This window comes from Centropristis striata, chromosome 22 (assembly GCF_030273125.1).
Source record: "Centropristis striata isolate RG_2023a ecotype Rhode Island chromosome 22, C.striata_1.0, whole genome shotgun sequence".
Lineage (NCBI taxonomy): Eukaryota > Metazoa > Chordata > Actinopteri > Perciformes > Serranidae > Centropristis > Centropristis striata.
Window position 1 is genome coordinate 21,838,969 of NC_081538.1, and position 15,375 is coordinate 21,854,343.

Below are 15,375 nucleotides of genomic sequence, written 5' to 3' on the forward strand. Positions count from 1 at the left end.
TGAATTGGATGCTCTGCAAGTTGCATAAGACACATGCGGTTGTGCAACCCTCTTGAAAATACTGATTTAGGATTAAGAGGTTTATTGCGGGGTTTCTAAATTAGTGCAGAGGGAGGATTTGGGAAATCTTAACAGCGGTACTTTTACTAGAAGATATCTGAAGAGGATCACAAACTGAAAATACATTGTGTGTGTGTGTGTGTGTGTGTGTGTGTGTGTGTGTTTTAAGCATGACTAGGTGGAATCCCATCTAGAAGCATAAGCCCCTTGTTTGCTGCACAATCTCTGATGACTACGCAAACCCTGAGTGGTATCCCATTTAAGCTTATAGTATTTACAGATCGAGAGCTAATAATACACATCTGCTGCTGATACAGATAGGGACTCTAAAACATAAAGATCAGACTAAAAAATTCTGAGTAATCTTAAGTGAACTAGGGAAAAAGCATTAATATTGTGTCAGTGCATGAGCAGGAGTAACGCAATACACTGCTTACTAAAAACAATCCCAGTCTGAACAGATATCCTGATGGAAATATTTACATTGTTTATGCTAATGTATGATGCAACTACTATTTACACCTAATATATTTGAGAGATTTATTCAGAATCATCTCTAAGTAAAGCTGATTTTGAAAGCACTGATTTGACATGGAGGAAGCACAAGAAGAAGGGAGCTGATAGTGTCCTCCTTCCCATCTCCCCATCATCCTTTAACCTTCACCTGAAAACCCGAATGTGAATATTATTTTAAATGGACAAATACCCAAACTGGAAACTAAAAGGTCACCATGGCCATCTAACCCATGTGCAAGAGACAAATGGAGAGAAGTCATTGGGATATTTCTAAATGTTCATTCATGTCAGTTGGTATTGACCATAATTCATGCTGCCTGGAGTTGAAGACAATGGCCTCAGACTTGTTGAGTTTTTTAGACAGTCGCCCTGGCCACTTCACACTACCCCAGTACATCCTTCTTCCCATGCCTGAAAATTAGAAAAACCCATGCCTAAAAACGAAAAAGAACTCCCCGTCGGGGAATCGAACCCCTATCTCCCGTCCCGAAACCGAATCCCATTCATTTCCTACGGTAGTGCTAAACCACTACCGACGTAATATATTTTTGGCCTCTACTATGCGCTGTGGGGGGCGCTGTTTAGAAAACCTGTTGCCTCCGGCATCTCGCTGTCAGAGAGTGAAGAGTTGACATCACCTTAACCTTCGTTGCCTGGAAATTACGTCAAACGGTAAGTTAACCTACATTAATGATGAATGAAAAAATGATTATTGACCAAACATGTAGTCATTCTTATACTATTAAACCGCATATGGTTTTAACCATGTACGTTAGCCTCGGGTTTACCAGAGTCGTCTAATAGACGCTAACGCCGGTGAATTAGCCGTTCTACCACATCTGTCACTTTCTTCCCCTCGCTGTAAAACAATGGGGGCTGCTGAGTTTTTTGGGGGAAATTGCATGTTTCTGGGTAAGCCGAATAAATAAGGCCGTTATCAACCATCGTTATCAACACACCCGGACCGTACTTCTGTCCTTCACAATAAAATACAGTAGGCCTACAGTAAAAATACAGATGGCATTTAAGATCGTAGCCCGAGCGTTTTTACTGCTTTCCCTCATCAGAGTTACTTTCGTGTTGTAATGTGACATGTTAATCTACATGTACATAAATTAAATGTCCCACGCAGATAATTTAATATGTATAAATCTATTGAAATGACGATACATATACACTGAATACTGTCCGGTAGATGTGAGATATAACGTAAAAAAACTATGACAGTGTTCTGGCTGTTCATTCATCCAGTTGTGAAATGTAACTAGTAAATTTACTAGTACTGTACTTAAGTACAGCTTGTACTCAAGTATATCCATAATGCTTCTTCTAAACTTTTGTTTTTTGTTTAGTTGTTCAGTACAAATGCACCTGCTTACACAGGTGCAGCAGTGTGTGTGTGAAATGTATTTTATCTATAAAGGATGCAGAGGGTCAATTCTATGAAAGTTAACCTTTAATAACGGTGTGATGAAAATGATTTTGGGTCAAAAAGGGTTAAGCAGGATGTAGAATACAGGACTTAACTTGTAACAGGCCAGTTTTACACTGCTGTATAGCTACTTTTAATGAAGTAAAAGATCTGAATACTTCACAATTCATTGTTATTTAAGTCACATGACCTGGAAATAGCTGTGAGATTCAGCATCAGTTTAGGTGTTAACTTCCCACTATGCACTAAGCTGTGTTCCAGGGACAAAGATGCACAAGCGACAACAATACCTGCAGAAGAAGCAACGCTCAACCTCTGCCTCTTCTCAGATGAAGCATGCCCCACAAGCTCCTGCTGAAGCTATGGGTGGGTCGTGTTTTCCATTTGTTTAGTCAAAAAGATGTATATACTTTCATGGTATTTTAGTACACCAAGTGGAATAAACTCCCATCATGTCTGTGGTGGTCATACTAGCCTAAGTATTGTGAAGACATATTACTTTATTCTAATCCTTGTGTGTTGCATTATAGTGATGGATGAAGATATGGAGCTGGAGAGAGCGATGCTGAGTATCTCTCCTTCCAAGCATCACATGGAGAGCTGTGAGTAAATATTTGTTGTCTTTTATTTGTTTTGTTTTTCTGCTGCCTTAAGATTCAAAGTTATTTACGGTATAGTTTGTGTATTCCTTTTATGTAAGATATATATATTCATGATATAATATATATAATGTTTTGTTTGTGTTATGTAGCCGTTCCTGCAACATCCTCAGCTGCCAGACCACAAGAGGCTTCAGGAACAGAAAGAGGTTCTTAACCAAAAACGTCCTGTTGTCGATAGACAACTGTGGGAACATGAATCCTTATCCCAAACAGAAGCATGTCTTAAATTGTTCCGTCTCAGGTTGACCACGTTCTGGTCGTGTCTCAGGTTGATCACGTTCTGGTCGTGTCTGTGTTTTGGTGTTCTACTTAAGAGTCCTAGTGACTATGAATTGATTCCAGTCATGATGAGGCTAAGTATCATTCCTTATTTCCTTATATGGATAAAATGCTAAAACTGCTGTGTTGACTAACACTTGAATGCATGTGCTTGCCGTGTGCCATATTGCTTCCCCTGCTCAGGCTCAATTATATGACTGAATACTGAATATTAATCCATACAAAAAAATGAATGTGTGTTAATGAATGTTTTCTTTACATATTCATGTAAGAAACCGTCTTTCACTATATCAAGCTGAGAGAAGCAGGTGAAGCAAATCATGAGTGCCTTTACTAATGCCATTTTTTGATAATTGCCAAAATATAAATAATTGACAAGAGTTCCTTTTGTAGTGTCATCTGCTAGACTGTCCACACCGACTGAAGTGAAGGGTTCACACGGAGATGGTAGATGCATCATATTTTTGTTCATCCATTTAAAACCTTCTGTTATAATGCCTCTGCTTTTGTCCGTTATAAACCATTACTTGTTGTGGTCCTTCCCTCCATGCAGCCTCAGCTCTGCAGCAGTAAAGAGACCAGTGCCCCTGTCTAAGGAGCTGATGTTCCTCTTACCACAAACAGAATGTCCTCTGCCAACAAAGACAACTGTCACGGTTCCAGGTGTGTATCATTTTAACTGTGTTTGCATCTTAAAAATATCCATATGCAGTGTCCACCAAAACTGTTGTAAATCCTTGAAAATCAGTTTAATCGTTGTAATTCATATACTAGCTCAACTTTAGGACAAAATGTAAACAGCACTGCAATGTACAGCCGTTTTAAGGACTACTGCATAGATTCTAAGTGTCATATTACATTTATTTATTTATCTTACTGTGAATAATAATTTAATGTTTATTATGCTTATATGGTTTCAGAGACCCTTCTGATGCCTCCTGAGACATCCACAGAGCCCAGTCAAGTGCTACTGCAACCACCAATTGCACAGCAAGCTCAAAGTAAGTATATACATTTTTGAATTTGGTTGTGTGAATGTCAAAGAGATAAAATCAGCTAACAACTAAATCTTAATCAATTGCTTTGTCTAATCTTGTCTGACTAGGTCAGCCTTTACCCAAGCCATCAGCCGTCCCCAGCATTCCTCCTCCACAGCTGGCCGTCCTCACAATCTGAGTAGACTGGCCCTGCTGCTGAGGAGCATCCCCAGAGCATGATGCTGCCACCACCATGCTTCACGCTGGAGATGGTACGTTTGAGGTGATGTGCAGTGTTTGCCAAACATAGTGTCTAGTCTGATAGACAAAAATTTCATGAGCTTTTTTTCTTTCCCATTCAGCTGGTGGCTCCGACTGGTGAAGAACCCGGGCAACATATGTTGTATGTGCATTCTCTCCTATCTGAGCCACTGAGGCTTGTAACTCCTGCAGAGTGGTCCTAGGTGTCTTGGTGACTTCCCTCCCCAGTCTTCTTCTTGTCCGGTCACTCAGATTGTGAGGACGGCCAGCTCTAGGCAGATTTAAACAAGTGACACACTGCTTCCATTTCTTAATGATGGTGTTGTGTAATTTATTGGTCCAAGTTGTAGGTCAAATAGCTCATAAATTAGTTTTTAAAGGAGTCCAATTGGAAAAAATTACTTCTCTTATCTTTAACAATTAATCAAAAGCCCCGTTGGAAAACAGCTCCAAAAAAACTCTCCAACAAGTCTCAAAAATCTTCAAGCAGGAGTCCAAGATCTTGTGACACACTTTATTATCGATAAAAAGTGGAGAGAACAAATATAATACACACAAGGTGCAGTCCATAAGCTCTCTAACTCGAAATGACACTTACATGAGATTTTATAGAGAAATCACACACATCTGTCCATCCCATCATTAATATTTATTATGACCTTTCCTCCAATAAAATTTGTTAATTCTGTAGATTTCTCCTCCTAGGGGCTGCTCCAAATCCGCCCCCCCTAGGTGCAGGTGGCATTACCTCATCCCCTGGCAGAGAGACATCAATATGTTTAGGGGTTGAAACTATTACCATGATTTAAAATCCCGCATTGGTTCTCATAGGGCCTTTCTATGCTTTATTTACTATGATTTAAAATGATCCGTTAGTTCCCACAGAGTTTTTCCATATTCTTACTTCTTACTCATCTCTGTCTGTTATACACAGCTTTTTCTATCTTTCATTTCTTACTGAGAGTCTTTCTTATTTAGTCCTAGTTAATGCTGCTTCTTGCCCAGCTGGGCAACCTTGCTTCTTATTCTTATTCTTGCTTCTCTCTTATTCTTACCAGCACTCTAATGAACATCTCTGGTGAAAGATCACAGGTGTTTTTCTGGCACAAACTTAACATTCTTATCTAGGCCTTATTCTACTTCTCCTCTCTTCCAGTACTTCTCCACCTTTCAGTTAAATCTCTGCAGCATATTGATTATACATATAACATCATATAGATCACTCAGGGTTACATTATTTAATCACACTTTGTCATACAAATAGCTACATAGTCCCTCTAGAGACCCTCATAAAGAGATACTAGCTTAACTCTCACCACATTATTTACTCTACATTATCCCCCCTATGTGACTTAATTAGTCACATCTCAGTAATGTCGCCGTCTAAAGATGGCCGTAGCCACCCTACTAGGTTCACTTTATCACTATTGACAAGGATCCATTTTTACAGCTTAAGTGGGAGTTATGCCAGCTCTCACAAGGACTAGGTGCAAGCCTTAAACTCGTTTCCCAAGCGTTTTAGCGTTACAGTAGTATATATATATGAGGTCACACAGGATATATAATTCCAGCACACTGGTCCAGTATATATTCACACAAATCTTAGTGCGGTGATACAGTAGATAAATGTAATGTGACAATCAAAACCTTTACCAGTGTTTGACTAACTTTATCAAATGTAGTGTGACAATTAAACCTTTACTAGTGTTTGACTAACTTTATCAAATGTAGTGTGACAATTAAACCTTTACTATGAAATTTCCAAAAGGGAGCTACAATACATCACACATTTTGAGTCATATAAAGTAAACATGATTATACCATGGTAAAGAGAAATTAAATCTGCTGAGATGAAGATCTTTTGCTCCATGTGCCAGACGCACATTGGAGTGCCACCACCAGGGAGAGGTTACATGTGATGCCTGGTGATGGGGTTCTCAGCGTTCCTCAGGTCCAGGAAGGTCTCAGATGTAGAGGATAGGGACCCCGGGTCCCTCATCAGGGCTTGGTAAGCGGATACGAGTGGTGGGTGAGTATGAGGGTGATGGGCTTCGAGGAGAAGGTGCTGGGCTGCGGTGAGTGGGCAGGTTGTCTTCGTCAGCGATCATATCAGCCAATGCCCGAGTTAGTGCCACACGACATGGCGCATTAGGGGAGAGTTCCCGTACCTCCATCTGGCCAGCAATCTCTCCCGCTCGCTGGCCCACTCCTGTTTCATTGCCTCTCTTTCAACAGCCCATGCTCTCTCCAGCGTCTTCCGGTTGCTAGCCCACACTCTCTTCTTGTGCTGCAGCCGCTTTGAGGCGGTCACGCTTTGCTGCCCAGTTGATCCGGGCCTTGATTCTGGCCCTTTCCTTCCGGAGGTTGGCAACCTCTTCAGGGGTACGGCCCTTCAGGTACCTGTAGAAGGCCGCCATGGACATTTTTGCCAATGCCTCTGCTCCTCCCCCTGGCTGCAGTAGGGCGTAGTTGGCCTCCTTCTCCTCCTCGTCCGATGAGGTGGATTCGTCAATATCCTCAGTCGCCGGCCTTCCTTCTCCAATCATCATCTGCCCCTCCCACTGGCGCTGTAGAGACTTCTGGGCCACTGGCTGCTGCATGTGCCGGGGAGTTTTGGCAGTAGACTTGGATGGTCTCACCTGTTGATTCCCTGGCCCTGGTTTTGGTGGTGCGGGTTGTTCCAACAGCACCTGCAGCATGCTCGGTCCCTGCGCAGGAGACGGGTCGTGCCTCCGAGACATCCATTGCTCAGAAGGGTCACCTGGGAGCCACGCCTGCTGAGGGAAGTGGTGGGAACTGTGTGGCCTTAGCCTCTATCACAGTTTTGACCTGTTGGAAGATAGCCTTGTATATTTGCGTTAGATGTTTCAGATAATAGGTTAATTCATGTTGATATTGTTCAAGCGGAGGCCCCTCATAGGGTCCTCTGTAAAAGGGGACCGGCATCGGTCTCCCTGTTAGTGCTTCATGCGGTGTTAGGTGGGTTAGTCTGTTACACTGTGTTCTCATGCTCATCAAAGCAAGTGGCAATGCCTCCACCCAGCTTAGCTTATGGTCACTGTCAGCCATAATTTTTGTGATTTTGCTCTTCAAAACTCCATTAGCTCGTTCTACTTGTCCCTGTGACTGAGGGTGATACACGCAGCCATATTTCTGCTTAATTCCTAACATTTTCATGGCAATTTTCATCACATTAGCTGTAAAATGCGGACCATTGTCAGAGCTCATTACATCTGGTATTCCAAACCGTGGAAAAACTTCTTTACACAGAAACTTAGCTGCTGACCTCGCATCTGGACCTTTTGTTGGAACTGCTTCCACCCACTTGGTAAACCTGTCCACAACCACAAGAATGTACCTGTAACCATTCTTTCTGTCTATCATATCTATGTAATCCATTTGTAGATGGTGAAATGGCCCTTCAGGCACCGGAACATGTGCTAACGGTGTTGTGAACGCTCTCCTGACATTATTCGTGTTACATACCGTGCATGCATTTATCCATCTATCAACTCTGTGTGCCAACATTGGTGACCACCAGACTGCTTGCAGTCGTCTCAATATCTCCCCCCTAGCGACATGGTCTTGACCATGCGCTTCCTGAATGGCAATTGATACCAATGCCGGTGGGAGGACAAATTGACCCTGCGCACTGAGCCAGAGGCCATTTTTATGTGGGTCTGGATTATTTTGGATTTTAATTGCGCCTCTTTTGATCCATATTTGATGCGACCACGGACCGGCTCTTTCCTGTGCTTCTTTAAGAGATGTTATGTTTGTTATAGGTTCCAGATTCTCTGCCATTAAAAGTGGTCCCATGCATGTGGGCGTAGCTACACGTTTAGCTGCTTCATCTGCTAAATTGTTGCCTTTGGCTATCAGGGAGTCAGTTTTTTGGTGGGCCGGGCATTTGATAATAGCAAGTGCTTTAGGGAGGTGTATGGCCTCTAGCAGAGCTGAAATAGCTTCCCCATGAGTTACTGGAGAGCCATCTGCCCTTAAAAAGCCTCTTTGCTTCCACGTGACGCCATAAACATGGCACACGCCATAGGCGTATTGTGAGTCTGTATATACATTTAGGGTCTTACCTGCTGCCAAGTGGCATGCTGCAGTCAAAGCCTTGATTTCTGCGAGCTGCGCTGAACAAGGCTGGTTAAGTTTAGTGACTTGTACCTCATAGAAAGAGCCGTCAGACTGCAACTGTATTATGGCGTAACCAGCGTGGTTTCCTGCTGCATCTCTAAAACAGGAAACATCCACAAACAGAGTTATTTCAGCAGTTATTGGTTGATTATCTAGATCTTTACGTGGTTTCATGAACTCATTTGTTGTCTGGAGACAGTCATGTGGTGTCCCGTCTACAGGAGTCACCATCCGGGTGGCAGGATTGATTGTGGTGCATCTTTGTACTGTAAGCTCTGGGGCAGCAAGGATTACCTCATAGCCTGTCCGTCGAGCCTGTGTCAAAACAAATCTGGGACTTGTGATTAGTGCATGTAATTGATGTGATGTATACAAAATAGTCGGGTGTCCCATTGTGATGCTTGACGCTTTCTGAAAGGCAAAAGCTGCCGCTGCCAATCCCTGATAACATGGAGGAAGACCTGTTTCAATGTTATCCAGCTTGGTGCTATAATATGCTAATGGTTGCTTACCACTGGGAGTGTCCTGCATCAGAACCGCACACGCATAACCTGCTGTTTCTGCAACATATAAAAGGAACACATTAGCATAGTTAGGATTACCTAGTGCTGGCGCTGTTCGCATGTCTGCTTTGAGGGCTTCAAAAGCTCCCTCTGCCTCAGGGTGCCACTGTAGCGTAGCTGAGCCGTCCGTCTGACCCGCGGCTCGTATCAAACCTCTTAACGGGGCTGTTTTAATAGCGTAGTCGCAGATCCACAGGCGGCTGAACCCCGCCATCCCCAGAAAGGAGAGCATTTGCCCCACCGTTTGTGGTTTAGGGGCTTTTGTCACTGCTTCGATCTGGGAGGGTGCAATAGCACGCTTGCTGCCACACAGTTGCCTGCCCAGATATTCAACTTGTGGCTGACAAAATTGTAATTTGTCTTTACTTACTTTGTGTCCCCCCTTTGCTAAAGCCTGCAGGACCAGGACTGAGTCATGCTCACACTGCGCCTGAGATGTGCTACAAACTAACAAGTCATCAACATACTGCAAAACGATGCTAGTGACATTTACGTGTTGTAAATCATCTGACAATACTTTGTTAAAAATCGATGGGCTCTCGACATATCCCTGTGGGAGGCTTGTGTATGTGTATTGTTGTCCTTTGAATGTGAATGCAAACAGAAACTGTGATGCGGGATGTAATGGCACACTGAAAAATGCTGAGCATAGATCAATGACTGTGTACCAGCAGGCGTCATGAGGGATATTTGAAAGTAAAGTGTGTGGATCTGGTACTATAGGTATCTCTGCACCCACTACTGCATTGATGGCGCGTAGATCATGCACCAGTCTGTAGTCATCTGAGCTTGGTTTCTTTATAGGAAAGATAGGAGTGTTACAGGGACTTTTGGTTGGTTTTAACACACCTGCTGCTACCAGGCCCTTGATTGTTGTTTCTATCCCTGTTACTTGATGTGGTTTCAAAGGATATTGTTTCCTGTACGGTAGGGTAACATTCTGTTTTATTTTTATTTTTACTGGTTGTGCAGATTTTACTAATCCTACATCTGTTTTATGTTTTGACCACAACCCGGATGGTATGTTACCTAACAGTTCATTATGTTTTTCTGAAAGTGGCATTTGAGTAGGCGGCCTTTCACTGAGCAGCACCTGAACAGGTTGTACTTCTTCATAGGTGCGCACAGATATCTTCATGAACTGTCCATTAAGGGATGTCTGCACATGTGTGTCAGTTGTGAATTTCCATTCCCCTATTTGCTGCGCAGCTCATTGAGCTGTAGCTGTGTCAGTTTAGCTGCCAGGTTTTTATTCACTTCTTCCTCCTTCTTCCTTTCTTTTCTTGCATTCTCAACATGATGTATGATGTGTTCAGAGAACAGTGGCCATTCCATTTTCATCAGCCCAACCACATCGTCCAGACGTTTCTGTATGTCTTGAGGCACGGCTTTTTTCACCATCACCTTGAACAGACTCTTGGTGGTGCTGTTGACATTCCATGCTCCTCCTGTCTCCTCTCTCCATCTGTTCTGGAAGTTTCTTAGAAACTTGGCTGGGCATTCATCCTCCTGTAGTTTCTCTCCCTCTAGTTTGGAGGGATCCATTTTCTCAGGAAACTGCTTTCTCAATCCTCTCCACACACTTGTGCGATGGCCATTGAATCCCACGCTGTCAGCCATGTTTCCCCCGGTCACCTGAGTCAGGTTTGCCTCTCGAAAGACTTCTTCGGTGGTTGCTTTGCCTACCACATGCATGAGTAGTGCTTTAATGTCACCAAGTGCTAGGGTCACACCAGCTGTATTTTCTTCCAGGGCTGTGATCCATTTGTTTGCTCCTTCATGGAGATCTGGCAGTCTCCCTGCCAAACCAACCATGTCACAGAAGGACCATGGTGTGTATTCTCGAACCCTGCCCACTCCCTTTGTCACCAGCGGTGCCATTTTTGTTAGATCGATCGATTTTTCACTCTCTTCATCTGAAGGTAATTGAACCTCCTGTTGTCCCACCTGTCTTCCACTTCTCAGTGTCATATGGTTGGCAACTGAACCGGTGGTCCATGCTTGGTTTCTGAGGCCCTCTGTTGGTGCAGTGGAGTGGGTCCGCATGTACTCTTCCATGTCGTCTCCCATTTCCATGAGTCCCCTCAATTCCAACTTAACTTTTTGCGGGGTAGGTGTTGATTTGGGCCGCGACTGGCGTTGGAACCAACGCTTTCTTTCCTCGTAGTCTTCCTTCAGCCTGCGCACTTCACTGCGCAGTTGACTTTGTTCATTGACCAATGTCTGTATCTCACGTATTTCTTCTTGCAAGTCATCACTTTCCCACCCTGGCGGTGCGCTTTGTGGCCTGTGTGGATCTTTTCTTCTGTTACTGGGGGGTGGTTCACTCGCGGATCTCCATTTTTCCCGTTCTCTGTATCTTTTCTTTTCATCCTGCTCTGCATGATACTGTAGTGCCCACATTAGACGTTCTTCCCGCTCTTGTTGTAGTTCATCATTCGTTGGATAGTCACATGCGTTCCCTTCCTTGTAGCTTTTCCTGTTTTCATCCCTTGGGTGGCGCTTGTCGTCTTTTCCAGGCTTTTGATCACTGCCAGGTTCTTTTTTGTTGCGGCTAGTACGGGAGAAACGTGCCTGATAATCTCTTTTATTTCTTCTTCCCTCTGAGCTGTTGCTTTCTGTGTCAGAAGAGTCATCACTGGAGCACACTGTGTCAGGCTCAGTTCCAGTGTGATGTGCCTTTTTGCCAGATCTTCTCACCTTATTTTGGACAATGTCACTGGAGGTCATGCTCTTTTTATCCTCTTCTTCAGATACTTCTTCATTTGGTTGTGTGTTCCAGTTAATTGTGAATTTTCCCATCATTTGTCCTTCAGTGGTATCTCCCTGTGCCCTTAGTGGATATTGTCCTGTCCCGGATGGGCCAGCAGGGGGAGCCGTAGGAGACTGAGCAGTGGTGAGAGTCACAGGTGGGATCATGGGCTGAACAGTAGGGGGCGCATATGGTGGAGGCTGAGTTATCTCCCCAGGTGCTGCAGGCATGGTCTGTTGTTCCGTCTCCTCTTTATCCATCATGGCTGGCATCTGTTTGACGTCCATCACATGTTGTCTGGCAGTTTCTCTGAACCAGCTGAGCACCTCCCTTTCTCTGGCCCGTTTCCCTTCTCTGCTGTTACTTGTGTCCTTGGCCTTATAGTGCTTGATGTTGGCCTCCACCTCTCTACAGCATGCTGCTTCGAACGTCCCGTTAGTGGGCCAGCACAGTCTGCCATTTGTACGTCTGTTCCATCTCTTCATGCACTTTTGGATCTGTTTGGCATCATCCGGGTGTTGTCTTATTACTAGTTCTACTGGGGTTAACAATCCTCCGCTTTTTATCATTTTAGCGCCCATGATCTCTTGTTTAGCTCCCGTATCCTGCCTAGTAAGTTCCGGCTGTCCCTCTTCTCTGGTTCTGATATGAACTATTATTTTGCTAACAGTTATCCCAACTTTTTTTCCACCATTGGGGGAGTTGTAAAGCAAATTCTCAGTCCTGTCCTTGGCTCGGGTTTTCACTATGTATTCAAACTTTCCTGTATACTCCTGCGATGGTTAAATCGTCAGGAATGCCCAGCCACGGGCGCAACGGGAGGGTGCCTGTAATTAGGGGATTTTGGCACAAACTCTCTAATATTGTGGCTAGGGTGGGGCCCAGATTCTACGTATTATTCCTACGACACTGCAGGAAATTCCTTTTTGGTTTGGGTTAAATTAAGAATTCGAGTGAGGTGTCACAACTTTTGATCTTCTGTTCTGTCTGCCATTGCTCTATGCCGTATACGTCAATTTATGACCGTTCCAACAAAAAATGAGTTCTGATACCATGGGTTTCAATGTCTCCCTCAGTAGTAATATGTTCAGGGGTTAATTTTCATCTTCACTCTCACTACTCATTCGATCTTTGGCCATATATTCTCTTACTCCTCCTTATTTCACTATTTTGGGTTATTTTATACCTTCTTACTGTACTATTGTGTATTTTTTCTTCTTTAACCTATTTATTTCTATTTATTTATATATATATATATTTATATTTAAATTTATCTATATATAATTTTCACTTCAACTCTCAATTACTCTCCAAATAACTCCACTAAGAGCCTATTTATTTCTATTTATTTATATGTATATATTTATATTTAAATGTATTTATATATAATTTTCACTTCAACTCTCAACTACTCTCCAAATAACTCCACTAAGAGCCTACTTATTTCTATTTATTTATATGTATGCATTTATACTTAAATCAATTTATTATTTAATTTTCACTCCAACTCTCAACTATTCTCCAAATAGCTCCACTAAGAACCTATTTATTTATATTTATTTATATGTATATTTTTATATTTAAATCAATTTATTATTTAATTTTCACTCCAACTCTCAACTATTCTCCAAATAGCTCCACTAAGAACCTATTTATGAAGCTCAGAATAGTTAGAATTCCTAAGGTTATTTGCTCCGTAACAACTGACGCGTTATGGGCTGTAAATTTTCAATCCTTTCTGCTCCTTCAAACGAAAAAGTCAGATTTATACAAATGTGTGTGCGTATTTTAAGCAGTCTGTTGTTAAGGTGGATGTGGATGTGTGTGTGTGTGCCGTTTTTATCTCTCCCCTGTGTGTGTGTGTGTGTGTGTGTGTGTCTTATCTCTCTGCTCTCTCTTTTTCCTCTCTCGCCCTCTCAGCCAGCCGGCTCCAGCAGGCTTGCTATTAACTCACACCAGCGTTTATATACACTCAAACAGCGTCTATATACACATTACTAAACTACAAAAGAGCAAGGAGAACAACTTAGTTGGGCTTGCTGCCACTATTCTACATTTCTTATATACTGCCCCTACTGTAAACGAAGTGGGGCGCCTAGGAATACCGTACACTCTGACGGTAGCTGCCTCCGCTGGACAGTCGCATGCCTTAAATGATTTGTTCCTCAAATCATTTAGCTACCTCCGCTGGGTAGTGAGACGTCTTTTCTTATTCCTCATAACATAAAACACCAACAGTCTTGCCTGCCTTGACTCCTTATACTTCTATCAAAATTCTTTCCCTTTCTCACTCTATTCTTTTCAACCTCTTTTAGCACAAGTACGTTATTAAATACACTTCCCTAACATTAACAACAGTATCTAGTGCTCTCCGTCAGACCCCTTTTTTTTTTCTTTAAAAAAGGTGTTCTTAAGTCAACAATTTAGACATTTACATTTTAATTAAGACTCAACATTAAGAACTTCAATCACTCACTTACACAGCTCTCTCTTTTTTTTTATGACTTACTACTTCTTATCTATTCAACTATCACTGTCTCAGCACCTGCCAAATTAGACCTCCGTCAAACGCGGCTGTTGCCAGCAACCAGATTACAATGCAAACATTGAACAGTATCTGATCACACGCATTCACTCTCTCCGCGCCATGGTTTTGCTGAGACATGCAGACAGATTTGGACAAACGTAAAATAGACAGCACACACAGTTAGTTTAGACAGACAACATGGTTTGTCACAAAATCTCTGTTATCTCCTGCAATGGTTAACTTGGGTTAATTAATTCAAATTAGATTGGGTTCAAGAGGGAAGAATCACAGTTTAGAAAGCAGTTCCTCACCTGGGCGGACCTCACCTGTCACTCAGACACCACTTTGATCAAATTTGCAGAGACAACGTTCTGCTTACCTTGATTTTTAGTGGGCCCGTGGTTCTGATGACAGGATGAGATGACGCCGCTGGTGACGGATGCCTCCCGGATCCTTTTCCCTCCTGGCTAGCTCGCCAAAATGTTGTGTAATTTATTGGTCCAAGTTGTAGGTCAAATAGCTCATAAATTAGTTTTTAAAGGAGTCCAATTGGAAAAAATTACTTCTCTTATCTTTAACAATTAATCAAAAGCCCCGTTGGAAAACAGCTCCAAAAAAACTCTCCAACAAGTCTCAAAAATCTTCAAGCAGGAGTCCAAGATCTTGTGACACACTTTATTATCGATAAAAAGTGGAGAGAACAAATATAATACACACAAGGTGCAGTCCATAAGCTCTCTAACTCGAAATGACACTTACATGAGATTTTATAGAGAAATCACACACATCTGTCCATCCCATCATTAATATTTATTATGACCTTTCCTCCAATAAAATTTGTTAATTCTGTAGATTTCTCCTCCTAGGGGCTGCTCCAAATCCGCCCCCCCTAGGTGCAGGTGGCATTACCTCATCCCCTGGCAGAGAGACATCAATATGTTTAGGGGTTGAAACTATTACCATGATTTAAAATCCCGCATTGGTTCTCATAGGGCCTTTCTATGCTTTATTTACTATGATTTAAAATGATCCGTTAGTTCCCACAGAGTTTTTCCATATTCTTACTTCTTACTCATCTCTGTCTGTTATACACAGCTTTTTCTATCTTTCATTTCTTACTGAGAGTCTTTCTTATTTAGTCCTAGTTAATGCTGCTTCTTGCCCAGCTGGGCAACCTTGCTTCTTATTCTTATTCTTGCTTCT

General features: G+C 42.6%; 1 protein-coding gene and 1 long non-coding RNA gene across 2 annotated transcripts; one reads left to right on the forward strand and one right to left on the reverse strand.

Moving 5' to 3' along the window:
• The first annotated feature begins 2,329 nt into the window (after positions 1–2,329).
• Positions 2,330–4,459, forward strand: LOC131960936 (uncharacterized). Its single transcript, XR_009389796.1, has 8 exons — positions 2,330–2,374; positions 2,539–2,610; positions 2,760–3,257; positions 3,343–3,396; positions 3,503–3,612; positions 3,870–3,950; positions 4,055–4,198; positions 4,289–4,459. It is a non-coding gene; the product is annotated as an uncharacterized LOC131960936 (long non-coding RNA).
• A 2,125-nt stretch (positions 4,460–6,584) lies between these two features.
• On the reverse strand, positions 6,585–10,215 carry LOC131960320 (protein NYNRIN-like). The gene has a single exon (XM_059325494.1). The coding sequence runs from the start codon at positions 10,029–10,031 to the stop codon at positions 6,945–6,947; it is 3,087 nt and encodes a 1,028-aa protein (XP_059181477.1). The 5' UTR covers positions 10,032–10,215; the 3' UTR covers positions 6,585–6,944.
• Positions 10,216–15,375: the final 5,160 nt, after the last annotated feature.

Coding starts and splice junctions, on each gene's coding strand:
- LOC131960320 (XM_059325494.1), bottom strand. CDS start 10,031: ATGAAGATATCTGTGCGCACCTATGAAGAAGTACAACCTGTTCAGGTG.